Source organism: Wolffia australiana, chromosome 9 (assembly GCF_029677425.1).
Source record: "Wolffia australiana isolate 7733 chromosome 9, ASM2967742v1".
NCBI classification, from domain to species: Eukaryota; Viridiplantae; Streptophyta; class Magnoliopsida; order Alismatales; family Araceae; genus Wolffia; species Wolffia australiana.
The window spans coordinates 13812190-13838633 of NC_135843.1; the positions used below are offsets into that span (position 1 = coordinate 13812190).

A 26444-nucleotide genomic window follows, 5' to 3' on the forward strand; every position below is an offset into this window, starting at 1 on the left:
CGTTACTGAGAAAGAAATAGAAGGAAACAGAGGTAGGGCAAGGGGGAACACAGCAGGAATAGAGAGATACACGGAGAGTGAGCGCGGCAGAGAGAGAGAGATAGACGAGTTACTAAGAGAGAGAAAGCACGAGTAAATGCAATAGAAAAAAGGGAGAACGCCAAATAGAGTGTGATAAGAGAGGGAGAGACTAGTTAACGAGAGGGAGAACGCACGAGAGAAATAACGACAGAAAAGAGGGGATTTAGAACGGGACGTGATTTAGAGAGAGAAGGGGAAGAGAGAGAGCGATGGGAGAGTGAACGGGAAAAGAGAGAGAGCGATGAGAGGGTGAACGGGAAAAGAGAGAGAGCGAGCGATGAGAGAGACAACGGGAAAAGAGAGGGCGAAGGAGAAATAACTAGGAAGAGAGACAATTTTGAGAGACGGGAAATAAGAGCGTGAATGAGAGGGGGACCTAGAAAGAGGGAGGATTGAGAGAGTTAACGGGGAAAGAGAGAGCGATTGAGAGGGAGAAACAGTCCGTCGGAGGAGAAAGAACGGCCCGATAAGGATAACAAACAATGGAGATGGCAGCAGGAGGGCCTTCCCTCAGCGACGGCGGCGGCGGCATTTCCGGCGGCGACAGCGGCGGCTGAGGAGAAACCGATGGGCGAGATTTCCTGAAGTAATCTTTTCTTCAAATTAAAATCGCCCCCGAAAGCAATGAAGTTTTGGGATCTTATAGATCCATGGAGTGGAAGAAGAAGGTGGGAAACGTGGGGAAAGAAGGTGGCGGCAGTTGCTACTCCAACGGCCACAAACGTGGGTTGGCTCGTTGTGCAATCTCCACCAGAAAGAGGGAGAGATAAACTTCTAGTTTAAAGGAAATCTCAGATGGAACTGAACTCAATGGGATCATAAAGAATCCAAGAGGGAATGAGAAAATAAGAGGAATGGGGGTCCTTTATAGGCACACCAAATGGCCTATGTGCCCCCTTATAAAGTAGTCAGGATCCTGTTATTTAAAATATGCAACTAAATATAGCATTTGCCAATTCAGCCACCATAATCACATAACATTTGGCTAGGTTTTGAAAATTTCAACAATCTCTACCCTGGTTGACTCCTCAGCCCAAGCATATGTCAGTCCACCATCTTCTAGGTTCTCCACCTTCATCGAGGTACCTCCAAGGTGAAGTCTATGCGAGCACTAATGAAGCTTCTCTATTGGGATTGCCTTTGTCAATATCTATGTGACATTATCCTCAGCGTGCACCTTTCGAAGAGCAATCTCTCTATGGCCTCAGCAACTCCTGGATCATGTGATACCACACATACATATATTTTGAATGCTCATGGTATGCCTCATTGTTTGCCAAACGTATAATACTCAGGTTATCGCACAATTAAAAAACCTCTGCGTTAAAGATTCCTAGCTCCTTGTACTCTTTGAAGTAAACCAATGGTATATACAAGGCGTCCTTTGCAGCTTCACTAGCTACCATGCACTCTTATTATTTGAAGTAAACCTGTTTTCATATACTAATTATTTGATAAAATAATTCCTGTTTGTTAAAGTAATTCCTGTTTTCTCTCTTCACTTTCTCCTGAGAGGGCTTTAATTATTTGATAAAATGGATGTGTTGTAAGAGTATGTTTTGTTGCAAGATATTGCCACATATTCAAAACATCTATGGATTGTGCTTCATACTATTGATCATAAAGTAGTAGATTTTGTTTTTTCTCTGTATGAGAATCTTGTGACACCTGTTTGATGAATGACTTGATTGATCCATGATTATCCATTTGAGAATCCAAATGACAAATGAAATTTTTTCGACAGACTAAACAGGACTGAATGGACTTCCATTGAGTCATCCGTCCTTAACATTTCAGTTTGTATGTTTTGTCATCCATCTGTGTTTCGTTATTGTCACCACTCCGTCATCAGTTCACCACTCTGTCATCAGTCCCGTTCCTTGAGTTCTCCATTGCAGAAAATGGAACGAATGCCGGACGGATGGATGACAAAGTAGACTGAGAGGGCGGAGGGAGGGTGGGAGAGGGAGTGGTCGAGAGGGAGTGATCGAGAGACGGAGAGAGAGAGTGGGAGAGGGAGCAGTCAAGAGGGAGTGAGACAGAGAGAGAGAGAGCGAGAGAGATAGCGAGAGAGGGAGAGAGAGAGAGAGAGAGACGGAGTGATCAAAAGAGAGAGAGGGAGTGATCGAGAGAGAGCGGAGAGGGAGAGTAAGCAATAGAGAGAGAGAAAGAGAGGGAGTGATAGAGAGAGAGAGAGCGAGAGAGACAGAGAGAGGACATTCGATTCGATCCGATTCGAACACGTATTCGAACATTCGATCCGAAGAGCCATTCAATCAAATTGGTGTTCGGATCGGACCTGAACTTGACATATTGGTGTTCGGATTTGTTCATGCCCAATCCGATCGAACATTCGAACAGTATATCCGAATCCCTAGGAGAAGAAGCGATCCATAGAGAGAGAGAAGAGGGGGGGAAGAAGCCGTCCGCAGAGAGAGAGAGGAAGCGATTGATAGAGAGAGAGTCATCCTTGTCTTCTACTCCGTCATTTCCGTGAGCAGTCATGCGTCGCAGATGACGGATGATTGAATACGCTTCGTTCAGCCATCCTTTCGTCTTTCCTCACGGATGACGTTTTCAGACGAACGGAGACCGTTCTCCATCCGTCCAACAAGCCTGAAATTTATGTCTTCATTATCATGAAATCCCAGATGAATAAATGTTCATTCTTTTGCTTCAACAGATGAAGAGAGGGGCGGAGACGCAGAATCGAGGTAACAAGTACCTTACTGCTAGGTTAAGTATGTCTTGTCGCATATTTAATTTCCCACCCCTTTGTTTTCCTAGACGGGGTTATGCAGGGCACCGTTGGATGAAAACAGGTTGGGTTATTGTTTTTTGAAATCCTCGTTTTTCCCCCAAATCGGTCCTCATGGCGAGATAATCGAAGAGGCAAAATGGACGGTCACGATTGGGGAAATCGACAACATCGACGCTGATTATCCTGGGAACACCATCAGCCTCTCTCTTCCCCCCTTATCCCCAAGGATATCCTTCACCTTCTCTTTCTTCTTCCTCGCCATGGCAGCGTCTTCCAACGTCCTGAGCTCTCTCCCAGGCCAACTCCCCCTTCCAAAATTCCTCTCTCAGCAGCCCACTCCAGCCAGCCTTCGCCTATTCATCTCCCCTCGTTCTCTCCCTTCGTCTCACTTCTCCTCTCGCAAACATGCAGTCTCCGTCACCGTTAAATCTCTCCGTGAAGATCATTCTTCCTCGTCTTCTACGCTCTCCCCGCCGTCCAGCAGAGAAGAGGCCGTCTCGCAGGCTAAGTCCTGCCTCTCCTCCACTCTCCAGAAGCCTCTCAACAACCTCGCCCCCCTCCCCAGCAAGCGGTTGAAGCGCCAGAAGCAGACAAGGCTACGCGTCGAGATCCCATTGGCCGACGACGACTCCCCGGACTCCCTCTCAAAGCTCGCCTCCGACGTCTTCTCCGAGCTACCCATCAAGAAGAAAGGCGCAAAACCCGTCGTCCACGTCGTCTCCGACTTCTCTACTTCTCCGAATTCCGTCTCTGCCGACGTTATCGTGTTCGTCTCGTTAGAACCCGCCATGATCGGACGGCTGAGGAGCTTCTGCGAGGAAGTTTACCCTAAGCCTGTCGTTCTGTTCAACCCTAGATGGAGGCTGGAGGAAGAAGAAGAGCTGGAGACTGAGCAGCGGGGCTTTGTCGCTTCCTTTGAAGTGGTGTACTCGTTTACCGGGATGGAGGTGAAGGGACTGCTGAGCACGAAGAAGGCCGCTGTGTTTAGATGCGTGAAAGATGGGATTTTTAGCGGGGAGACGTGGGCTGTGCTTGTCGAGGACGAGGAGAAGACGGGGTTGAAAGTGGTGACCAGGTTTAGGAAAAGGCCGTCCATGGCGGAGGTGGAGAACGTGTTGTATAATGTCATGGCCGCGAACTCTCCTGTGACCAAGTCTGTGAGATTTATCAAGGAGCTCGTCTCCAATGTGAGGGGCAAGTAGCATGTTCTTTTTGCTGGCCTTTGTATAGTTTTTTTTTTTTTGTTCATGCGTCGGTAATTGAGAAGATGAGATGTTGTGATTAGTTCCCAAATGGTGAAGTTGAAAATGGGGTTTCTCAAGTTTTTTGCATTGTTCATGAGTTATTGGCAGAATATAGGTTTCTAGTATGTCTATCTTGGGTGGATTGTGTTGGTCTTGACGGTGTCCTTTTTCTCCCAGGGTAAAGAAGTACCAAATTTGAAAGGTAATAGGCGAACGGATTGGTAAGTTTATATTGCTTGAGCATTGAGGGGAAGTAGTTTATTGGTTGCCTTGCATTGTCTGTGATTTATTACTTTGTGAATACATGATTTTTTGGATCGCAGCACTGAAGGAAAAGATTACCGTTTCATCACATAATGTGCAGTTGAAAATGGGTATTCTCAAATGAGAAACGGACATCAGTAACATTGTGGAGTGGGCATACTCAGTCAATAAATGAGTCACTATTGACGCTTCATGATAAAACGCAGTGTTTTGATAAAAACAATATAGTATTTATATCTAATTCTTCTCCCTGGGCATCGTCGAACTTACTACGTGGCGCCATAAAATTTAGGATTTGATGGCGTAATCGATGAGTCATTTGGATATAGTGGGAGAAGAAGGGTAATTCTCAACTAAATGGTGATGCAAGGAAAATTGATTGATGGATTCATAGATTCTATTTGATGGTCCGTAATCTACTGATCAAACCCATATCCGCTCAATCCGACATAAAAGAAATGCCAATTCGCTTGATTCAAAAGCATACCCAGACAATACTTAGGCGTTTTCCCTGAAGGATTTGGCTCGAATTCCACACCCTCACATGCAAATAATTAAAATCATAATAATAAATTTCTCACCAATAATCAATATATCTAGATTAAACCTGAAATTATTTGTGTAGCTATAACTATAACTAAAACAAATATGAACCAAATTTGTTTAGTGGTGTTTACGGTGGTACCACACACTCAATCTAATAGAATGATCAAACGTCAATTCTTGTAAGATTTTCAAGCATAATTAAGGACCAAAGTAGGTTAAAAGTATACATAGCTGGATGCATCATATTTCCCAAATTACAAATGAAGACACTTACAAAGTCACTGTTGCTGGAGAAATTAAAATGGCATATCCTATTTAAACATTCAGTTATTTTTTGAAATGTGGTAAAATGATGTCATCGCTTCAAAAGGAGACTTCAAGAAGTAAAAACTATGGTAAAATATTATATACAATTTTTGAATGACAATTAAATACGGTATTATCAAAGTGAATATACTTTGAATGATTAGGAATAACATTTGTAATACAATGGAGTAAATCAACTAACTAAATGAACCCAATATCATAGAAGAATGTAATATTTGGACGCCAGGTACATTAAATCGGTAAAAGTATTATTCCGAAATAAATTACTCAAACTTAGGGGACAAAGGATTAAAATGCTATCAATATATCTTTCTATACACCTCAATATATTATATCTGTAAGCATATTTTGACATCTCTGTCCCTCTTTAATTCCTCGTTGATTTCATTGTACATCAGTGACTTGGGTTACAGAGCATATGAAAACACGCATCTTGTACTCTGTGCATGCAAATACCCACTGAATAGCTACAGCACAATATTTGCTATATTGGATACTACATAATTCTAGCAGTGTGTGTTGCAAGAATGTAAGTAAAATATTGTTCTAAACACCAGAGCCATTCGTTTTTTCTTAATGTTAGAATGGATTTAGAAATAAAAACATCGAAGATCCATTTTTGATTACTTACAGTACCCAATAGTTCATAGTGTTTCCGCAGGAATTTATATACAGATAAAAGTTGAAAACACAAATATGTAAAGAAATATACAGCAAAAATAATTTTACACAAAAACAGCGGAATAAAAGTTGAAACTGTAAACAATTAATGACGTTGAAATTAAAAAAGTAGTTCCTCCCAGTAAAAGGAAGAAACTTACCTACTCAGCTATACTCAGCTAAAAATCACAGCACTACAAATATACTCACCTAGCCATTAAACTTTGCCGAATCTTTCACTTGACTATTAACACAAACCATTACCACCCCTTCCTCAGCTCTACAATATAAGTAAGAAATGAATGTCATTAAAAATATTTTAAATCAACACAACCCAGTAGCAGATCTTAAAAGAATAACTAATTATACATTGCTGATCGGGTGAGCACGGACAAATAGGATGGGGGCGCATTGCATATCCGGTGCGATCATACCAGCACTAATGCACCGGATCCCATCAGAACTCCGATGTTAAGCGTGCTTGGGCGAGAGCAGTACTAGGATGGGTGACCTCCTGGGAAGTCCTCGTGTTGCACCCCTTTTGCTCTCCCCCCTCCCTTTTTCGTTTTTGGATCGCGGTGCAACGAAGAGAACGGACAAGGGGCCGTGCAACGAAGAGAATGAAGAGTAGCGCAGCGCCGTTCCGGCGGGTTCGACCCTTTCACGCGTGTCCGCGGAGAACTCGCTTCTTGTCCGCACAAGAACATTTCGATACGAATCAAAGTGGAGGTCAACACCCTAATGGTTAGAAATTCGGACGCGCAGGACGGGCGTGTCCCAGAAACGCGCGCAATTGAAATCCCACAAAATCAAATCTCGCATAAGCGGGCAATAGGCCGAGGGACGCAAGAAAAAATATTAATCGGAGGACAAGTTCAAGGACCGCACTATCTCCCATGGAGTTCGAATTTCATGACAGCAAGACGGGAGTAAAGCTGGATTAATACCGCCGACGCCGACGGGAAGAGGATAAAATGAACGAGGAGGCCACGAGCACAGGTAGCTGCGACCTAATCTCGAATAATAGACGGAGCGGCCGTCCAAACTAAATCACAATGCTAGACGAAGCGCCCAACCAGGGAAAGATGGCGGCCCTTTCCCCTCCCTTACCCCGTTCCCTTGGTCCCGCTGACTTTGTCTCGCGACATCAGCATCCCTCACGCCCGGAGAGAGAGAGAGAGAGAGAGAGAGAGAGCACATCCTCGCTTCCTCTCCCTCTCTCATCGCATGCAATCGCAAGGGGGCGGAGACGTTAGAGCGCGCGACCGGAGGCGTCGTCCAGATTGAGCAGAAGGGCCGAGGATGGGAGAGAAAGAGGCGTGCACGTAGAGGGACGGGCGACGGCACGTGGGAGGGGCGACGTTTTGGCGCCGACGGATGAGAGGGAGAGCGCGTCTACGCGTGCCGAGGGTGGCGTGGGGCCCGGTGCCTTGGGCCCGGGGCCCGGCGCGGATCGGGTGAGCACGGACAAATAGGATGGGGGCGCATTGCATATCCGGTGCGATCATACCAGCACTAATGCACCGGATCCCATCAGAACTCCGAAGTTAAGCGTGCTTGGGCGAGAGCAGTACTAGGATGGGTGACCTCCTGGGAAGTCCTCGTGTTGCACCCCTTTTGCTCTCCCCCCTCCCTTTTTCGTTTTTGGATCGCGGTGCAACGAAGAGAACGGACAAGGGGCCGTGCAACGAAGAGAATGAAGAGTAGCGCAGCGCCGTTCCGGCGGGTTCGACCCTTTCACGCGTGTCCGCGGAGAACTCGCTTCTTGTCCGCACAAGAACATTTCGATACGAATCAAAGTGGAGGTCAACACCCTAATGGTTAGAATTCGGACCGCGCAGGACGGACGTGTCCCATAAAAGCGCGCAATTGAAATCCCACAAAATCAAATCTCGCATAAGCGGGCAATAGGCCGAGGGACGCAAGAAAAAATATTAATCGGAGGACAAGTTCAAGGACCGCACTATCTCCCATGGAGTTCGAATTTCATGACAGCAAGACGGGAGTAAAGCTGGATTAATACCGCCGACGCCGACGGGAAGAGGATAAAATGAACGAGGAGGCCACGAGCACGGGTAGCTGCGACCTAATCTCGAATAATAGACGGAGCGGCCGTCCAAACTAAATCACAATGCTAGACGAAGCGCCCAACCAGGGAAAGATGGCGGCCCTTTCCCCTCCCTTACCCCGTTCCCTTGGTCCCGCTGACTTTGTCTCGCGACATCAGCATCCCTCACGCCCGGAGAGAGAGAGAGAGAGAGAGAGAGAGCACATCTCGCTTCCTCTCCTCTCTCATCGCATGCAATCGCAAGGGGCGGAGACGTTAGAGCGCGCGACGGAGGCGTCGTCCAGATTGAGCAGAAGGGCGAGGATGGGAGAAAGAGGCGTGCACGTGAGGGACGGGCGGCGGCACGTGGGAGGGCGGCGTTTTGGCGCCGACGGATGAGAGGAGAGCGCGTCACGGCGTGCGAGGGTGGCGTGGGGCCCGGTGCCTTGGGCCCGGGGCCCGGCGCGGATCGGGTGAGCACGGACAAATAGGATGGGGGCGCATTGCATATCCGGTGCGATCATACCAGCACTAATGCACCGGATCCCATCAGAACTCCGCAGTTAAGCGTGCTTGGGCGAGAGTAGTACTAGGATGGGTGACCTCCTGGGAAGTCCTCGTGTTGCACCTCTTTTGCTCTCCCCCTCCTTTTTTGGATCGCGGTGCAACGAAGAGAACGGACAAGGGCCGTGCAGAAGAGAATGAAGAGTAGCGCAGCGCCGTTCCGGCGGGTTCGACCCTTTCACGCGTGTCCGCGGAGAACTCGCTTCTTGTCCGCACAAGAACATTTCGATACGAATCAAAGTGGAGGTCAACACCCTAATGGTTAGAATTCGGACCGCGCAGGACGGACGTGTCCCATAAAAGCGCGCAATTGAAATCCCACAAAATCAAATCTCGCATAAGCGGGCAATAGGCCGAGGGACGCAAGAAAAAATATTAATCGGAGGACAAGTTCAAGGACCGCACTATCTCCCATGGAGTTCGAATTTCATGACAGCAAGACGGGAGTAAAGCTGGATTAATACCGCCGACGCCGACGGGAAGAGGATAAAATGAACGAGGAGGCCACGAGCACGGGTAGCTGCGACCTAATCTCGAATAATAGACGGAGCGGCCGTCCAAACTAAATCACAATGCTAGACGAAGCGCCCAACCAGGGAAAGATGGCGGCCCTTTCCCCTCCCTTACCCCGTTCCCTTGGTCCCGCTGACTTTGTCTCGCGACATCAGCATCCCTCACGCCCGGAGAGAGAGAGAGAGAGAGAGAGAGAGAGAGAGAGAGCACATCCTCGCTTCCTCTCCCTCTCTCATCGCATGCAATCGCAAGGGGGCGGAGACGTTAGAGCGCGCGACCGGAGGCGTCGTCCAGATTGAGCAGAAGGGCCGAGGATGGGAGAGAAAGAGGCGTGCACGTAGAGGGACGGGCGACGGCACGTGGGAGGGGCGACGTTTTGGCGCCGACGGATGAGAGGGAGAGCGCGTCTACGCGTGCCGAGGGTGGCGTGGGGCCCGGTGCCTTGGGCCCGGGGCCCGGCGCGGATCGGGTGAGCACGGACAAATAGGATGGGGGCGCATTGCATATCCGGTGCGATCATACCAGCACTAATGCACCGGATCCCATCAGAACTCCGAAGTTAAGCGTGCTTGGGCGAGAGCAGTACTAGGATGGGTGACCTCCTGGGAAGTCCTCGTGTTGCACCCCTTTTGCTCTCCCCCCTCCCTTTTTCGTTTTTGGATCGCGGTGCAACGAAGAGAACGGACAAGGGGCCGTGCAACGAAGAGAATGAAGAGTAGCGCAGCGCCGTTCCGGCGGGTTCGACCCTTTCACGCGTGTCCGCGGAGAACTCGCTTCTTGTCCGCACAAGAACATTTCGATACGAATCAAAGTGGAGGTCAACACCCTAATGGTTAGAATTCGGACCGCGCAGGACGGACGTGTCCCATAAAAGCGCGCAATTGAAATCCCACAAAATCAAATCTCGCATAAGCGGGCAATAGGCCGAGGGACGCAAGAAAAAATATTAATCGGAGGACAAGTTCAAGGACCGCACTATCTCCCATGGAGTTCGAATTTCATGACAGCAAGACGGGAGTAAAGCTGGATTAATACCGCCGACGCCGACGGGAAGAGGATAAAATGAACGAGGAGGCCACGAGCACGGGTAGCTGCGACCTAATCTCGAATAATAGACGGAGCGGCCGTCCAAACTAAATCACAATGCTAGACGAAGCGCCCAACCAGGGAAAGATGGCGGCCCTTTCCCCTCCCTTACCCCGTTCCCTTGGTCCCGCTGACTTTGTCTCGCGACATCAGCATCCCTCACGCCCGGAGAGAGAGAGAGAGAGAGAGAGAGAGAGAGAGAGAGAGCACATCCTCGCTTCCTCTCCCTCTCTCATCGCATGCAATCGCAAGGGGGCGGAGACGTTAGAGCGCGCGACCGGAGGCGTCGTCCAGATTGAGCAGAAGGGCCGAGGGTGGGAGAAAGAGGCGTGCACGTAGAGGGCGACGGCGGCGCGTGGGAGGGGCGACGTTTTGGCGCCGACGGATGAGAGGGAGAGCGCGTCTACGCGTGCCGAGGGTGGCGTGGGGCCCGGTGCCTTGGGCCCGGGGCCCGGCGCGGATCGGGTGAGCACGGACAAATAGGATGGGGGCGCATTGCATATCCGGTGCGATCATACCAGCACTAATGCACCGGATCCCATCAGAACTCCGAAGTTAAGCGTGCTTGGGCGAGAGCAGTACTAGGATGGGTGACCTCCTGGGAAGTCCTCGTGTTGCACCCTTTGCTCTCCCCCTCCCTTTTCGTTTTGGATCGCGGTGCAACGAAGAGAACGGACAAGGGGCCGTGCAACGAAGAGAATGAAGAGTAGCGCAGCGCCGTTCCGGCGGGTTCGACCCTTTCACGCGTGTCCGCGGAGAACTCGCTTCTTGTCCGCACAAGAACATTTCGATACGAATCAAAGTGGAGGTCAACACCCTAATGGTTAGAATTCGGACCGCGCAGGACGGACGTGTCCCATAAAAGCGCGCAATTGAAATCCCACAAAATCAAATCTCGCATAAGCGGGCAATAGGCCGAGGGACGCAAGAAAAAATATTAATCGGAGGACAAGTTCAAGGACCGCACTATCTCCCATGGAGTTCGAATTTCATGACAGCAAGACGGGAGTAAAGCTGGATTAATACCGCCGACGCCGACGGGAAGAGGATAAAATGAACGAGGAGGCCACGAGCACGGGTAGCTGCGACCTAATCTCGAATAATAGACGGAGCGGCCGTCCAAACTAAATCACAATGCTAGACGAAGCGCCCAACCAGGGAAAGATGGCGGCCCTTTCCCCTCCCTTACCCCGTTCCCTTGGTCCCGCTGACTTTGTCTCGCGACATCAGCATCCCTCACGCCCGGAGAGAGAGAGAGAGAGAGAGAGAGAGAGAGAGCACATCCTCGCTTCCTCTCCCTCTCTCATCGCATGCAATCGCAAGGGGGCGGAGACGTTAGAGCGCGCGACCGGAGGCGTCGTCCAGATTGAGCAGAAGGGCCGAGGATGGGAGAGAAAGAGGCGTGCACGTAGAGGGACGGGCGACGGCACGTGGGAGGGGCGACGTTTTGGCGCCGACGGATGAGAGGGAGAGCGCGTCTACGCGTGCCGAGGGTGGCGTGGGGCCCGTCCCTCCTCCTTCATCTACGGCGCCATCCTCCTTAATTGATGGCAGCGATGTCCTTCTCAAATCCCTGAATCGATGGCGGCGGCGTCCTTCTCAAATTGGCAGCGGCGTCCTCCTTTATCGATGACGGCGTCCTCCTTCATCGATGGCGGTGCCATCGTCCTCAGATCTTCAGTGTCTTCCTTCATCGACGGCGGCGATCTGCATCCAGATCGGCGGCATCCTCCACCATCGATGTTCTCCTTCATCGACGGCGGCGATCTCTATCCAGATCGGCAACGTCCTCCTCCATCGGCAGCGTCCTTCTCCATCGACGGCAATCTCACCTTGACGGCGGCAATCTCATCGACGGCGTCAACCTCCCCTCAGCAAGGCATCATTCCCGCCCTCATCCCTCTCTGTTGGCAGAGAGAGCGTCATGGCCGACTCGTCTGAGATCTCATCAACCCTGGTGGCTCCCTCCTCGTCCGGGATTCATCTGTCGGGGAAGCATTCGATCGTCACGGCCCTCACCCGTCTAGTGTACACCTTCGATGGCACCAATTATGGCTCGTGGTCCACGGCATTTCTTGAGTTTCTTAACGCTCACCGACTCCGACATCGTCTGACAGATCCCCCGCCGAAGGAATTGGATCCGACTTATGTAGAATGGAGCTCTTTGGAATCTGTTGTGTGCACATGGCTATGCCAAAGCGTCGCGAATAAGATCATGGAGCCGATCAGCCACACCCATCCGCTCGCGCTTTATGGCAGAAACTGGCGACGATGTACGCCAACAAGAGCAATGTGAGTAAGACTGTGCGCCTATATGAGGATTTATTCTCTTGCAAGCAGGGTTCCCGATCTCTCCAGGCCTATTATGGTGCGATCGAAGCTATATTCACAAATCTAGAGGTATATCAGCCTTCCTCGACTGATCCTGAGACACTAGCCCGCTACAAGGACGAGCTTAGGGCAGGAGCCTTTCTCAGTGGGCTTCGTCCAGTGCTTGCAGATATGATACGGGGTCAAGTGCTCAGAGGCACTCGAGTCATGCCCACTGAGGAGATTTTTGCAGCTGCACTCCATGTGCAGGATAGTCTACCGCCCTCATCTGCTCCTCCCTCCACTGAAGTGTCTGCACTTGTTGTCTCAGGGGGTTCCTCAAAGCCCTCTGTGAAAGGGTCATCATCCGGGAAGAACCGAAACTCCTTCCCTCCCTGCAAATACTGCAGGAAGATGTCTCATCATGCCGACAAGTGTTGGAAGGAGTTTGGGAAGCCGACTTGGGTACTCGCAGCCTCTAGGGGAAAGCAAACTTCTGTCGCTTCGAGTGCACCTACCCCATCTGCGCCTACCCCTGGGGCGGTCACTCCTCCCGCTTCAGGCAGCTTCCAGATTGCTGTATCTCCTGCTGAGCTGGCGTATATCCAGGCCTCTCGTGCATCCGCCCTGCACACTCTGCCATCGGCCTCCACCAACCTAGCTTCATTGGCCAGCAGCCTCGCATCCTACGCCGGGGGAAAAATGTCCACTCCAGGTATGTCCGCCCTCATTACTTCTAATGATATGCCTTGGGTTATTGACTCAAGGGCCTCGGCCCATATGACGGGTAACCCTTCCATTCTTACCTCCTATCATTCAGACTCCTCCATTCCCGATGTCCGCATTGCTGATGGTCGCTCCTGTCCTGTCCATGGTTCTGGAGTTTCCCAAGCCACTTCTACCTTACCTCTCTATAATGTCCTCCATGTCCCTGGATTCCCTACAAACCTCCTCTCCATTAGTGCCATAACCAAAACCCTAAACTGTGGAGTGTTCTTCTTTCCTTATCAATGCATCTTCCAGGATCTCAATTTGGGACGGAGGTTTGGTTTGGGCCGTGAGAATGGACGTGGCATCTATGAGCTAGTGGCGGACTCTCCATCAGCTGGAATTCATGCTCTTTTCTCGCTATCTGCTTCTTCTAGCCCTTCAGAAACTTCCTTTTTGTGGCACTGCCGGTTGGGGCATCCTAGTTTTGCTAAACTTCAAGATACTTTACCATGGTTACGTCTTTCAGAATTCAAATGCGAATCATGTCAATCGGGAAAACATCATCGCTCTACATATCCTGCACGTGCTAGCATTCCTTCGTCGTGTCCATTTGACCTCGTGCATTGTGATGCCTGGGGTCCCGCACTGCACGTCTCACCATCAGGAGGCAAGTACTACATTGTTTTCCTAGATGACTACACCAGAATGAGCTGGACCTACATCATCAAGAGCCGTAAAGAAGTTCTCTCACGTGTTCAGCAGTTTCTGATGGAGATTGCCATTCAGTATGGTACCACGGTGAAAGTATTGCGCACGGACAATGCTCTGGAGTTTACCCAAAAAGCCATTGAAGAACTTTGTGCAGGACAAGGGATTCTCCACCAAACTACTTGCCCATATACCTCTCAACAGAACGGTGTCGCAGAACGGAAACATCGTCATCTGCTGGATATGGTACGAACCTTGCTGGTCGGCATGCATGTTCCAATGTATCTATGGTCTGATGCAGTCCTCACGGCCACTTTCCTTGTGAATCATCTACCCTCAGCTGCACTTGGGAATGCGATTCCTGTTCAGAGGCTATCTCCAGATGCAGAGCTTTTTTCCCTACCTCCACAAGTATTTGGGTGCACAGCTTTTGTCCATGACCACACACCAGGCCTGTCCAAGTTAGCCCCCCCGGGCACACAAAGGAGTATTTGTGGGTTACGCTCGGACCCAGAAAGGCTATCGCATATACTTTCCGGACACACACCACTACATTACTTCTGCCGACGTTACTTTTCATGAGGGTGTTCCCTTTTTCTCTCCATCTTCCCTCGTTCTGGCACCCCGCCCCACGTCAGCTTCTCCTCATCTAGAACAGACCACGATAATCCTGACACCATCATCTTAGTCATCACCTCCTGATCCGCCCTCTCCTGTGTCTCCTCCTCAGCTCCCTCTCTCTGCACCATCTCCCTCCGACCCTCCTTTCCCACAGCCCTCTGAACCATCTCCATCACCATCACCATCTCCAGCCTCCGCTCCACCACCATCATCCACTGATCTTGATGTCTCCTCTGCCCGTCTCTCCTCACCCTATAATGACTTTGCCCTCTCCGTCCTCTCTGGGTCAATTCCCAAGACATATCTTGAAGCTTTGCAGGTACCGGAGTGGAAAGCTGCTATGGATGCGGAATACGCTGCATTCCTTCAACGCGAGACGTGGAAGTTGGTACCTCACCCATCAGATGCTAATGTGGTCTCATGCAAATGGGTTTACTCCCTTAAGTACAATCTGGACGGCTCCATTTCTCATCATAAGGCACGCCTCGTGGCTCGGGGGTTCTCTCAAGCCTTTGGTCTCGACTATACTGAGACCTTCTCTCCAGTGGCTCATCTCAACTCCATCCGCGTCCTCTTCTCCGTCGCTCTTAACCAGGCCTGGCCACTTCATCAACTTGATGTCCCTAATGCCTTTCTCTATGGTGACCTAGCAGAGCAGGTGTATATGGAGAAACCTCCTGGGTATGTTGCTCAGGGGGAGTCTTCCCAGGTATGTCTCCTAAAGAAAGCGATTAATGGCTTGAAGCAAAGTCCCCGTGCCTGGTTTCACAAGTTCTCCAAGTTATTGTTCGCGTACAGTTTTCTTTCCACGGTCTCCGACCCCACTGTGATGCGCAAGAATACTCCTCGGGGTTGTGTTGTGTTGGCTGTCTATGTTGGCGATATCATCCTCACTAGCAGCCATGAAGCTGAAGTTGCTGCCACTAAAGCCTATCTGAGTCAGCACTTTGTGACGCACGATCTCTCCCCTCCAAGGTACTTCCTTGGCCTCGAAATTGCTTATCGGCAGGGTCAGATGGTTCTATGCCAAAGGAAGTATGCTCTTGATCTCTTGGAGGAAACAGGGATGTTGGGTTGCAAACCCGTTGCTTCTCTTATGGAAACGAACGTTGACTGGTGGGACAAGTCAACTACATTATTGGAGGATGCAGGCCTGTATCGTCGCCTTGTGGGCAAGCTGATATATCTCACGGTAACACACCCTGACATCGCATATGCCGTCAGTGTGTTGAGTCAGTTTATGCAGGCTCCTTGCACTATTCATCTAGAAGGGGTGTATCGTATTCTGGCCTACATCAAGCGAGCTCCTGGAAAAAGGCCTATTGTATTGGAGACAAGGACATCTACGAGTTGAAGCCTATTTGGATGCTGGTTATGCAGGGGATAAGGAGGATCGGAAGTCTCATAGTGGCTATGCCACTTATGATGGGGGGAACCTTGTAACCTGGCGATCACAGAAGCAGTCAGTGGTCTCTCATTCTAGTGCCGAATCCGAATACATGGCCATGGCTGATACCACAGCAGAGATGCTTTGGCTGAGGTCCCTCCTCATCGAGCTTGGTTTCGCTCCTGCCTCGCCTATGAAGATGTACTGTGATAACGAAGCTGCCACCTTCATCACCAGCAACGACACCTTTCATATGAGGACCAAGCACATCGAGATCGATTGTCACTTCATCTGCTAGTATGTCATGAATGACACCATTTGTACGCCGCATGTCGCTTCCGCACATCAGCTGGCTGACATCTTCACTAAGGCTCTTGCAGGACTGGCCTACGAGATCGAGGCAAGACACCCACCCTCCATGTGTTGGCTTGAGGGGAGTCTTGCTTTCTTGGGCCCTTTCTTTGTCTCTCTCCTCTCTCTCCTCCGTCTCTCTTCTCTCTCTCTTTCTTTCTCTCTCTCCTCTCTCTCTCCTCTTTCTCTCTCTCTCTCCCCCTCTCTCTCCTCTCTCTCTCTCTTCTCTCTCTCCTTTCTCTCCCCTCTCTCTCCTCTTTCCCTCTCTCTCCTCTCTCTCTCTCTCTCTCTCTCTCTCTCTCTCTCTCTCTCTCTCTCGCTCTCCTCTCTCTCTCTCTCTCTCTCTCTCTCTCTCTCTCTCTCTCTTGAAGATCTCTCTCTCTCTCCCTCTCTCTCTCTCTCTCTCTCTCTCTCTCTCTCTCTCTCTCTCTCTCTCTCTCTCTCTCTCTCTCTCTCTCTCTCTCTCTCTCTCTCTCTCTCTCTCTCTCTCTCTCTCTCTCTCTCTCTCTCTCTCTCTCTCTCTCTCTCTCTCTCTCTCTCTCTCTCTCTCTCTCTCTCTCTCTCTCTCTCTATTAGTGGGCCATACCCACCATCGTGTAAACCCTACATTACGCCCCCATCGTGTATGGGGCCGTCACATCAAGAGAAGTGGAATAGTCACCCTTTCCTCTCTCTCCTTGTCGGAGCTCCCTCTCCCTCCTCGTCGATCTCTCTCTATCCTCTATCTTTGACTTTCTTAATTTCTGTTAATTTTATGAGTTTTTTTGGGATTTAGTTAACGTTTAAATACTTCTTTTTAAATGAAAATGGCAAGTTTAAAATGTAATTTTGATGTTAATTATTGTGGAAACGAATTACTTTATTTTCTACAATTTTCTAGAATTTTTTGTATTGTTTGTAATTGATTCGAGGAAGAATGAACTTTCGAAGAGGAAAAGGATATATTTATAAGGGGAAAATGAGTTTTGAAGTAATGTTTAAACTCCCAATGTGTTTTCTTGAATATGTGTTGCAATTATACCCCTAAAAATGGCTCTCGGTCATTTCGGAAATGGCATAGATACAATTATGAAAAGTTTGTAGGGATTTAATTGTAATTTTTCATTGTATTCTTATGATTTAAAGAAATATTCGGAGGAGAGAGAGTGCAGAAGGGCATGTACACAGTTACTTTTGGGGGGTGTGAAGCGGCAAATAGCTATTAAGAAAGGACTTAAATGCAAAAGCACAGAGAGTGTTTTCGGGCGAGCTACGTGGCCTTATCTCGGCCGTCAGATGAGAATCTGATGGTGCTTGATGAGGTGGGCCATCAGGCAGTAAATTCACCACCGCACGGCGCATAAAACACGCACACACAGGCAGTAACGTGGCAGTTTGCTGCTCGCCACCACTGCGAAAAAACCATGTTAAGTACATTTTAAATGTACAATGTCCATTTTTCTGATATTTTCTTTTTGTGTTTATTTTTGCCAAGGGGTATGTGGCGCTCAGAGATCAAACCCGAAAAAATAAATTCAAACTACGCCAGCCAATTGAAATCCGACACATCATTGCGTGTGAAATAAATAACTAAATAAATAAATGGATTTAAATCCAATAGCTAAAATTGGTTTAAACTCATTTATTCATAACTTCCGATCCTGAAGTCCGATTGAGATGATTTTTTTATGGATTTGCTCGTCTTGCCCTCCTCTTTCTATATGTATGATTGGATCATTTAGATCAAGCCTACATTGATGGATAAAAATTAATAGCTAACTAGGGGTAAAATGGTAATTTTTACCATGTAACCTAGGTATAAAAGCTGAATTTCGAGAGGAGAAGCTCATTCTGGATGGTGCTCTATCACAGCTACAAGACAGAGGAGCTCCAGCTTGGATCAACATGTTTGGTACCATTTTCTTCTTTGTATTCAAATTTTTGGTGTATTTGGATGATGTTTTAGTTAAATTCCTTCATCGTTCTTCTTGATCTTGTTTGAACTTCTAAATCATAAAGCTTGAGCGAAATGTACAAGCCCTTACTGAGATTGAGAGGAGAGATTGTGAAATCTACCTAGCTATTCCAAGTGCACACAACAAAAACTATTAAAAAATGATTTAACTTTTAGGAGATTATTTTGTTTTGTTAGGAGATCATTTAGATCATTTAGATTATTTTGTTTTAGGAGATCATTTAGATCAAGCCCTTTCTAAATTCCTTATTTTGTTAGGGTGATTTGATCTTCATTGAAGATCAAACTTACTTTAATGAGTGTCAAATTATTCAAGTAGATCATCAATTGAAGGCAAGAGTTTATGAGTGGGCTCAACTTTGGTGCAATATGGAAGTGTTTACAGAGTAGGTTACAAGGTCAATTCAGATGAAAACAATGCCTCTTTTCTATGTATAAAAACTAGATAAACCTTCAGCGCTTATTCTGGCCCTCCATCAAGATGGGTACTTATTACCCCAGAAAGCTCAAAAGGGTGAAGAAGCAATGAAAACCTCTGATTGACCTGGACGCATGCATAAAAAATATTCAGGGATTAATTCTAAGCACCTCTGGCTCACACCCGTAATGGAAAGAGAAAGACTTTCTTTGTTTGGGGATTTTGTGAAAAAAAGCCAAGCAATAAGATAAGGCGCGGCTTTTGGAGCTAGCGAGTCCAGCCTTTTAGGAGCAGAAGCGAGTTTATGAAAGGAGCAGAAGACGAACAAAATGCGTGAGTTTGGATGCAGGCTATGGTTTTCAGAAGGCGCAACTTTAGGATCATATGGTTCTGATATAAATAACTTTTGATAAGATACTCTTTCTTTGTTTGGAGCTGATTATAAAATGGCTGACTTTTATTATTTATTATAACAAGATAATCTAGAGCTGGCGTGAGAGTGCAAGTATGGAGGCTTGTGCTGTGCCATCATTTTGGATTCACGATCCATTTCGGCTCTATTAAAACGGGGAACTGGAGAGATTTGTAACTCCATAAGTCATACAGGGAGTGCTTTCTTTAAGGCTTGGCTTGGAAGAGAAGAAACCCCTAAAAACTTTGGAATAATAACTTAACCCCGCCAACTTGCCCCTCAAAATGCTCACTTGCTCCTTAATTTTTGGCAGATAATAGGATTACATATTACAAAAAAACCCCCCTAAAAATAGAGGAATGACGACTTACAAAAAGGGTAACCCATAAGAGGGGGGGGGATCCCAGCAAGCCCAATTCCCAAAAAAAAATTCAAGACCCACCAACAGTGTAGCAAAGGGGAACCAAAAACCAGACCATCAAGGTAAAAAACAAAACATTCTCAATCGTTCCAACAAGCTCCTTCTTGAGATCAGCCCAAATTCCTTAAAAGAAAAAGGAAAAAAAAAAAGATCAAGACCCACCACCAGATTGAAGCAAATGGGAACAAAAACCAGACTACCACCAAGTTAAAATCTTACCATAATCTCACCCATTCTTCTCAATTGCTCCAACAAGCGCCTTGAGAAGGTCCTTCTTGAGATCAGCCCTCTCCAGCATGAGCCTAGCCCCACCAAGAAAATGCCTCTCCCAGCGCTCCTCCATAGCCCTGGCCTTCTCCGGCTTCAGCAGCTCAAAGGCCTCCTCCATAGCCATACCCAGAGGCCAATTCTTCCCTCCCATGCCCAGCAATTCCACAGCTTCCCTCAAATTGGGGTAAGCTCTGGCCTCCTCCTCCCCCGGGCTCGCCGCCTCGTCTTCTTCTTCGTCTTCGTCGGCCCAGATCCTCCTCGACAGCTCGTACACCGCCCTGTCGTGCTCCGCCGCGGAGCGCGGCTCGCCGCCGTCCCGGTTCTCGATGTACCTCGCCTTCAGCCTGTGCATCTCGCCGCAGATATCCTCATTGGAGAGGTCCAATTGGAGGCAATCCCGGATGAACTCGCAGAAGCTGTCGATGGCGGCGACCGGGTTGTCCGCGTCGGCGGCCCAAAACTCCACCATGGCTTCCAGGAGCGCGATCTCCTCAGCTGGAGCCCAGACGCGCCGGACGGCGGACGAGGCGCGAGTGCCCGCAACGACGTCGGCCGCAGGGGACGAGGCGCGAGCGCAGGCGACGACGTCGGCGGCGGGGGACGAGGCGGGCCGGAGGGAATTGAGGGGTTTGGGCATGGTGATGGCGGCGGCGGTGACATTGGCGGGGGACGAGGCGGGACGGAGGGAATTGAGGGGCTTGGGCATGGCGATGGCGGTGGCAGTGACGTCGGCGGGGCCGGGAGACGAGGCGGGCCGGAGGGAATTGAGGGGCTTGGGCACGGCGATGGCGGCGGGGACGACGTCGGCGGCGGGGGACGAGGCGCGCCGGAGGAGACTGAGGGGCGTGGGCTCGGCGTCGGCGTCGGGGGACAAGGCGCGCCGGAGGAGACTGAGGGGCGTGGGCTTGGCGTCGGCGTCAGGGGACGAGGCAGGCCGGAGGCGACTGAGGGGCGTGGGCTCGGCGTCAGCAACGATGTCGGGGGACGAGGCGCGATTGAAGGGCTTCTTGGGGGAGGGCTGGGGAGGGCTGTGAAGAGGGGAGCCGGCAGGGCGCTTGGGGGAGACCGGGGAGCCGCCTTCGGAGGAGGAGTAGGAGTAGGAGGAGGAGGAGGAGGAGGGAGATGGGTTTTTGGGGTTTAAGGGAGAAGAGGGGTTTTTGGGGGTCGAAGGGTGGGGAGAAGGGTTTTTAGGGCTTGGAGGGGGAGGTGGGTTTGTGGGGAGAAGGGGGAGGGGAGAAGGGTTTGGAGGGTCGCCGGAGGAGGAGGAAGGGGAGTCGGCAGAAGAGGAAGAAGAAGAAGAAGAGGAAGATGAGGGGGAGGGCTGGGGAGGAGGGCGTTTCGGCGCCATGGCTGGTTGCGAGGGAAGAAAGAGAGAGACTGGAGAGAGGGTTTAAGGAATAGAGGAGAGGAGGTGGGTTTTAAAGGGGGAAGATTAATATTCATTATATATTTTTAATGGATGACTAATACAACAAGTCAGGATGGCCGAGTGGTCTAAGGCGCCAGACTCAAGTTCTGGTCCTCGAGAGAGGGCGTGGGTTCAAATCCCACTTCTGACAATTTGATTTTTTCATATGGACGTGTGCGGTTCGAAATTCCGTCCAAAATTCGATCAAGAGGGGCGACTTTTCGCCCCTCTTGATCGAATTTTGGACGGAATTTAAAGATTTCTTTGCCGTCTTTTCAATGTAAAGATTCTTTTTGACGCCCAGTCTTTTTCATATGGACGTGCGCAGTTCGAAATTCCGTCCAAAATTCGATCAAGGCGGGCGATTTTCCGCCCGAACCGCGTACGGCTCGCCCCTCTTGATCGCATTTTGGACGGACTTCAAACTTTGCACTTCTGAAATATTAAAGTTTTTTAAAAACCCATTTTCATATGGGCGTGCATGGTTCGGGACGGAAAATCGCCCCTCTTGATCGAATTTTGGACGGAATTTCGAACCGTGCACTTCTGACAATATTAAGTTTTTTAAAGGGTAAATAGCACGGTACATCCCAAACCATGTCAAAAATCTGCGAGTTGAATTGAACATCTGGTAGAAAACCATGGGTCTTAAACAACCTAATCTCCTATAAAAATCTGTCCTCGAGGAACCTGCTCTATAACATATTTGATGCTGGATCCTTTGACACTGAAAACATTATGATTGACTGAAGTGCTTGATGGTAGTCTTCAAGTATAAGCCGTAAGCCGATGTCCTTTGGTATGATGCTTGTGTTGAGCCAGCATTAGATGCCACTTAAGGAGTATGAGAATAATATCAGAAATGAAAGGTTCATTCTGACATGGTTCAATGTTACACGTCCTTTGTGAGCTATTAATTATTAAGTTAATGTAAATGCAACTGCTTTAAGGTTTAGAAAACCCACATAATGGTGAAAAAATCAGGAAAGTCTCACTCAGTAATTCTAAATTCTAGAGAACCATTTACATAATAAAGTCAAGATGCACAATTCTACACTGGGTTGATACTTCTACTTTTTATTTAAAGGTTCACAAAACCCAGATAATGGTTAAAAACTCAGGAAAGAATCACCGATTAATTCAAATTTTTAATGAAACCAGTTACATAAGAAAGTCAAGACCCAAAATCCAACACTCAGTCAAGACTTCTAATTTCTACTTCAAAGGTTCACTAAACTTACACAATGATGAAAAATTCAAGAACTATCATTGCTCAGGAAACCGGCTTGGATGCAACCCTCTTTGGCATCCCTAACAATTACACTTGCCTTATGTTTGAACTCAAATCCCAGATCTGTCAGCTTCTTACTTGAGATCACCACTGGCAAAGATTCATCTGAGAATAATGGAAGTGCCTTGTGAGAGAGCAAACGAGCCAAGCAGGCAAGGTTGCAGCTCTCACCAGAGCACAAGAACCTCCCCTCTGCTGCCACGGCCTGCGGCGCTGCCACAAGGAATATAATAGCACTGACAACGTCCTCTACATGTACAAGAGAGATTGAGCCAAGGCGGGCATAAACAGCCTGGATTATAGGGAGGAGCTCTGGATCATCTGAAATGTGTTGATAAATCAGTTCTACTCTTCAAATAAGCACTAAATCAAGAAACCAATAAGAATAAACTTAACTCACTAAAAAACAAAACACACATGTTTCCATGCAAAAAGTTCCATCAATAGTAACCAATAAAAATCACCACAAGTGCATCCGAGTTTAATAACAGACACAAAGCAAATACTCTGATAGTATCAACTCAAAGTTCCATCAATTATAACCAATAGAAATCACCTTAACTGAATCCAAGTTTAATAACATAAACAAAGCAAATCAAAAAGCAGCATCAACACAAGTACCACAAACTGTGACCAATAAAAATTGCCAAAAGTGATTCCAAGTTTGACAACAGAAACAAAGCAAATCAACTGACAGTATCAACTCAAAGTTCCATCAATTGTAACCAATAGAAATCACCTTAACTGAATCCAAGTTGAATAACATAAACAAAGCAAATCAAAAAGCAGCATCAACACAAAGTACCCCAAACTGTAACCAACAAAAATCGCCAAAAGTGAATCCAAGTTTGACAACAGAATCAAACCAAATCAACTGACAGCATCAACTCAACTTAAAGACCCATTCCAATGGAACAATACAGGAGTGGGAATTCATAAGTTGGGAAGAGATGTTTACAGATCGTCGACTATCTTATTCTCTATTTCTATTCAAATTTAATTGCGCCATGGATGGAGGAGATGAAGATAGGATAAAAGGAAGGATTTTTGGAGGATTTTTTATGGGTTTATGGTGGCTTACTTGTGATGGGAGATAAGAGAACGCGGATAGAGGCAGGGACGTGGGGGGTGAGGAAAGGGCCGGCTACAGTAGTGGGCACGACTGATATGAACTCGATTCCGTTGTCTTTGGCGAAGCGCAAGGCGGCGTTCTCAGCGGCCACCTTAGAGAGCACGTACACCTGCACCGTCAGCTCCACCGTGTGGGAGAAATTAGAGGGGAGAGAGAGAGAGAGAGAGAGAGAGAGAGAGAGAGAGAGAGAGAGAGAGAGAGAGAGAGAGAGAGATAGAGGGAGGGAGAGAGAACGAGAGAGGGAGGGAAAGAGAGGGGGGGAGGGAGAAAGACGGAGTGGGAGCGAGAGGGACACAGAGAGAGAGACAGACAGACAGTCAGACGGACAGAAAGAGAGAGAGAGAGAGAGAGAGACAGAAAGAGAGAGAGAAAGAGAGAGACAGACAGAAAGATAGAGATAGAAAGGAGAGAGATAGAAAGAGACAAACAGAAAGAGAGAGGTAGAGAGAGAGACATGCAGAAAGAGAGAGACAGACAGAAAAATAGAGACACACAGAAGAGAGATAGAGAGAGACATACAGAAAAAGAGAGATAGAAAGAGACAAACAGAAAGATAGAGATGGACAGGAAGAGAGAGATAGAGAGACAGACAGAAGAGGGAGAGACAGAAAGAGAGAGATAGAGAGACAGACAGAAGAGAGAGAGACAGAAAGAGGGAGAGAGACAGATAGAAGAGAGAGAGACAGAAAGAGAGAGATAGGGAGACAGACAGAAGAGGGAGAGACAGAAAGAGAGAGATAGAGAGACAGACAGAAGAGAGAGAGACAGAAAGAGGGAGAGAGACAGATAGAAGAGAGAGAGACAGAAAGAGAGAGATAGGGAGACAGACAGAAGAGGGAGAGACAGAAAGAGAGAGATAGAGAGACAGACAGAAGAGAGAGAGACAGAAAGAGGGAGAGAGACAGATAGAAGAGAGAGAGACAGAAAGAGAGAGAGAGGGAGACAGACAGAAGAGAGAGACAGAAAGAGAGATAAAGAGACAGACAGAAGAGAGAGAGAGAGACAGACAGACAGAAAGAGAGATAAAGGGACAGACAGAAGAGAGGGAGACAGAAAGAGAGAGGTAGAGACTAGAGAGACAAACATAAGAGAGAGAGATAGAGAGACAGACAGAAGAGAGAGATAGAGAGACAGACAGAAGAGAGAGACAGAAAGAGAGATAGAGAGACAGACAGAAGAGAGAGACAGAAAGAGAGATAGAGAGACAAACAGAAGAGAGAGAGACAGAAAGAGAGAGATAGAGAGACAGACAGAAGAGAGAGACAGAAAGAGAGATAGAGAGACAGACAGAAAGAGAGAGAGAGAGACAGAGAGAGAGAGAGAGACAGAGAGAGGGAGAGAGAGAGAGACACAGAGAGAGAGAGACAGACAGACAGACAGAGGGAGAGAGAGAGAGAGAGACAGAGAGAGAGACACAGAGAGAGAGAGAGAGTGAGAGATTTAAAGACAAGTAGCAAGAAACAGAGAGAGTGATTGATTAAAAGAGAGGTGGAGAGAAACAGAGAGAGAGTGTGAGATTAAAACAGAAGTAGAGAGAAACAGCGAGAGAGAGAGAGAGAGAAACAGCAAGAGAGAGAGAGAGAGAGCGATATTACCCAACCCGGTGGCTTATGCAGCCATATAGAATCCACATCCACGACAGATGACTCGTCGACGTGAGGTTTCAGCTCGCCCAAACTATCTCTGGCGGTGGCGGTACTAATAGACGACGTGAACACCACCCGCTTCACAGAACCCGCTCTCCGACAAGACTTCATCACATTTAAAGTCCCTCTCACCACCGCCCGAAGCACCTCTCGCCGGACATACTAATCTTCTCCGACGATATCCGCCGTGAATTGAAACAGGTTGGAAAAAGAAGAAGATATATGAGTGAAAGATCAAAGTTTTATCAAAATAAATCACAAATTTGGCAATGGAGAGTCTTACAGTTCTGATTCTTGATGAGAATTAGAAAAAAATCTAATTCTTATTGTGTTCGGAGAAAACGAATTTGGAAAAAAAGGGTTTTAGGGTTATCCTGATTGGGTTTTGTAAGGAGATTAGCTCATCAGGGATCGTTGTTGCCAACACTCTGGTGAGAGGAAGTAGCTTTTATGAGGAAGATAGGGGAAGATTTATGATGAACCTTAAGCTTTAATTAAAGGAGATCATCAGGAACTTCATTCAAATGAACTAGAAGTATCCAGTTCTTTTTTTGAAAGTGACCAAGTCTATAAAAACAAGACTTTTTCGGGTAATAATAGAAAGAGATCACTAGGAATATAATTATAAATGAATAGTAAACCCTAATTATGGGTTGGCATTGACCAATACTAGAATAAAAAAATATTTTTAGTGTTTGAACGGAAGGAGATCATTAGATGACTCCGTTTTTGTTTAGTGTGACATGGTGTTGAAAAGTAATAGTTCTTAGGGTTTAACAGAGGGATATCATTAGGGATAACATACTCAGCGGACTGGAAGACCCAGATTCTTTTTGAAAGAGATCCAGGGTAGAAACAATAGTCCTAGGTTTATCCGAAAGAGATAACAATTAATATCCTTCCAAATAAATTAGAAGAGCTTAATTCTTTTGTTGAAAGTGACCAATTGTGGAAAAATAGTTAGAATGTGTTCAAACAACGGAGATTATTATAAATCTCATTCTGTATGGATTAGAAGACCCTGATGGTTTTGTTGGGAGTGCCAAATGGCATAAAACAAGAGTTTTCATGGTTTAACCGGAGGAGATCATTAGGTATCTCATTCTTTATGGATTAGAAGATCCCGATTCGTTTGTCAAGGGTCTTCAGGGTTTAACTCATGGAGGTCAAGGAATTTCATTCTAAATGAATTTCCAGACCCAGATTGTTTTGCTGGGAGTGGCCAAATGTAGAAAACAATAGTTTTGAAAGTGTAACCAAGGAAAGCCATCAGGCATATCTTAGTAATGAATTTTTAGTCCCTGATTATTT

The 26444-nt window shown here is 47.8% G+C and overlaps 3 protein-coding genes and 6 non-coding genes across 10 annotated transcripts in view; 7 read left to right on the forward strand and 2 right to left on the reverse strand.

Annotated features, from left to right (window-relative positions):
* The first annotated feature begins 3052 nt into the window (after positions 1 to 3052).
* LOC144707746 (plant/protein (DUF1995)) lies at positions 3053 to 4173 on the forward strand. Its single transcript, XM_078580982.1, has one exon. The coding sequence runs from the start codon at positions 3103 to 3105 to the stop codon at positions 4042 to 4044; it is 942 nt and encodes a 313-aa protein (XP_078437108.1). The 5' UTR covers positions 3053 to 3102; the 3' UTR covers positions 4045 to 4173.
* Positions 4174 to 6303: 2130 nt separating this feature from the next.
* Positions 6304 to 6422, forward strand: LOC144708160 (5S ribosomal RNA). The gene has a single exon (XR_013582699.1). It is a non-coding gene; the product is annotated as a 5S ribosomal RNA (ribosomal RNA).
* A 957-nt stretch (positions 6423 to 7379) lies between these two features.
* On the forward strand, positions 7380 to 7498 carry LOC144708153 (5S ribosomal RNA). The gene has a single exon (XR_013582692.1). It is a non-coding gene; the product is annotated as a 5S ribosomal RNA (ribosomal RNA).
* A 944-nt stretch (positions 7499 to 8442) lies between these two features.
* Positions 8443 to 8561, forward strand: LOC144708152 (5S ribosomal RNA). The gene has a single exon (XR_013582691.1). It is a non-coding gene; the product is annotated as a 5S ribosomal RNA (ribosomal RNA).
* Positions 8562 to 9515: 954 nt separating this feature from the next.
* On the forward strand, positions 9516 to 9634 carry LOC144708154 (5S ribosomal RNA). The gene has a single exon (XR_013582693.1). It is a non-coding gene; the product is annotated as a 5S ribosomal RNA (ribosomal RNA).
* Positions 9635 to 10597: 963 nt separating this feature from the next.
* Positions 10598 to 10716, forward strand: LOC144708155 (5S ribosomal RNA). Its single transcript, XR_013582694.1, has one exon. It is a non-coding gene; the product is annotated as a 5S ribosomal RNA (ribosomal RNA).
* An 8541-nt stretch (positions 10717 to 19257) lies between these two features.
* On the reverse strand, positions 19258 to 21033 carry LOC144708020 (uncharacterized). Its single transcript, XM_078581314.1, has 2 exons — positions 19606 to 21033; positions 19258 to 19509 (listed from the first exon to the last, which is right to left on the reverse strand). The coding sequence occupies exon 1, from the start codon at positions 21002 to 21004 to the stop codon at positions 19613 to 19615; it is 1392 nt and encodes a 463-aa protein (XP_078437440.1). The 5' UTR covers positions 21005 to 21033; the 3' UTR covers positions 19258 to 19509; positions 19606 to 19612.
* Positions 21034 to 21131: 98 nt separating this feature from the next.
* TRNAL-CAA (transfer RNA leucine (anticodon CAA)) lies at positions 21132 to 21215 on the forward strand. Its single transcript has one exon. It is a non-coding gene; the product is annotated as a tRNA-Leu (tRNA).
* A 955-nt stretch (positions 21216 to 22170) lies between these two features.
* Positions 22171 to 26444, reverse strand: part of LOC144707596 (NAD(P)-binding Rossmann-fold superfamily protein) — a 7926-nt gene continuing 3652 nt past the window's right edge. Inside the window, exons 3-5 of one of the 2 annotated variants that reach the window (XM_078580796.1) lie at positions 25083 to 25295; positions 23437 to 23578; positions 22171 to 22676 (exon numbers count right to left, since the gene is read on the reverse strand). In XM_078580796.1, coding sequence (XP_078436922.1) covers positions 22321 to 22676; positions 23437 to 23578; positions 25083 to 25295 — 711 coding nt within the window. In that variant the 3' untranslated portion in view covers positions 22171 to 22320. Of the gene's footprint in view, positions 22677 to 23436; positions 23597 to 25082; positions 25296 to 26444 lie in introns of both variants that reach the window. The other variant, XM_078580795.1, reaches the window with a different exon arrangement.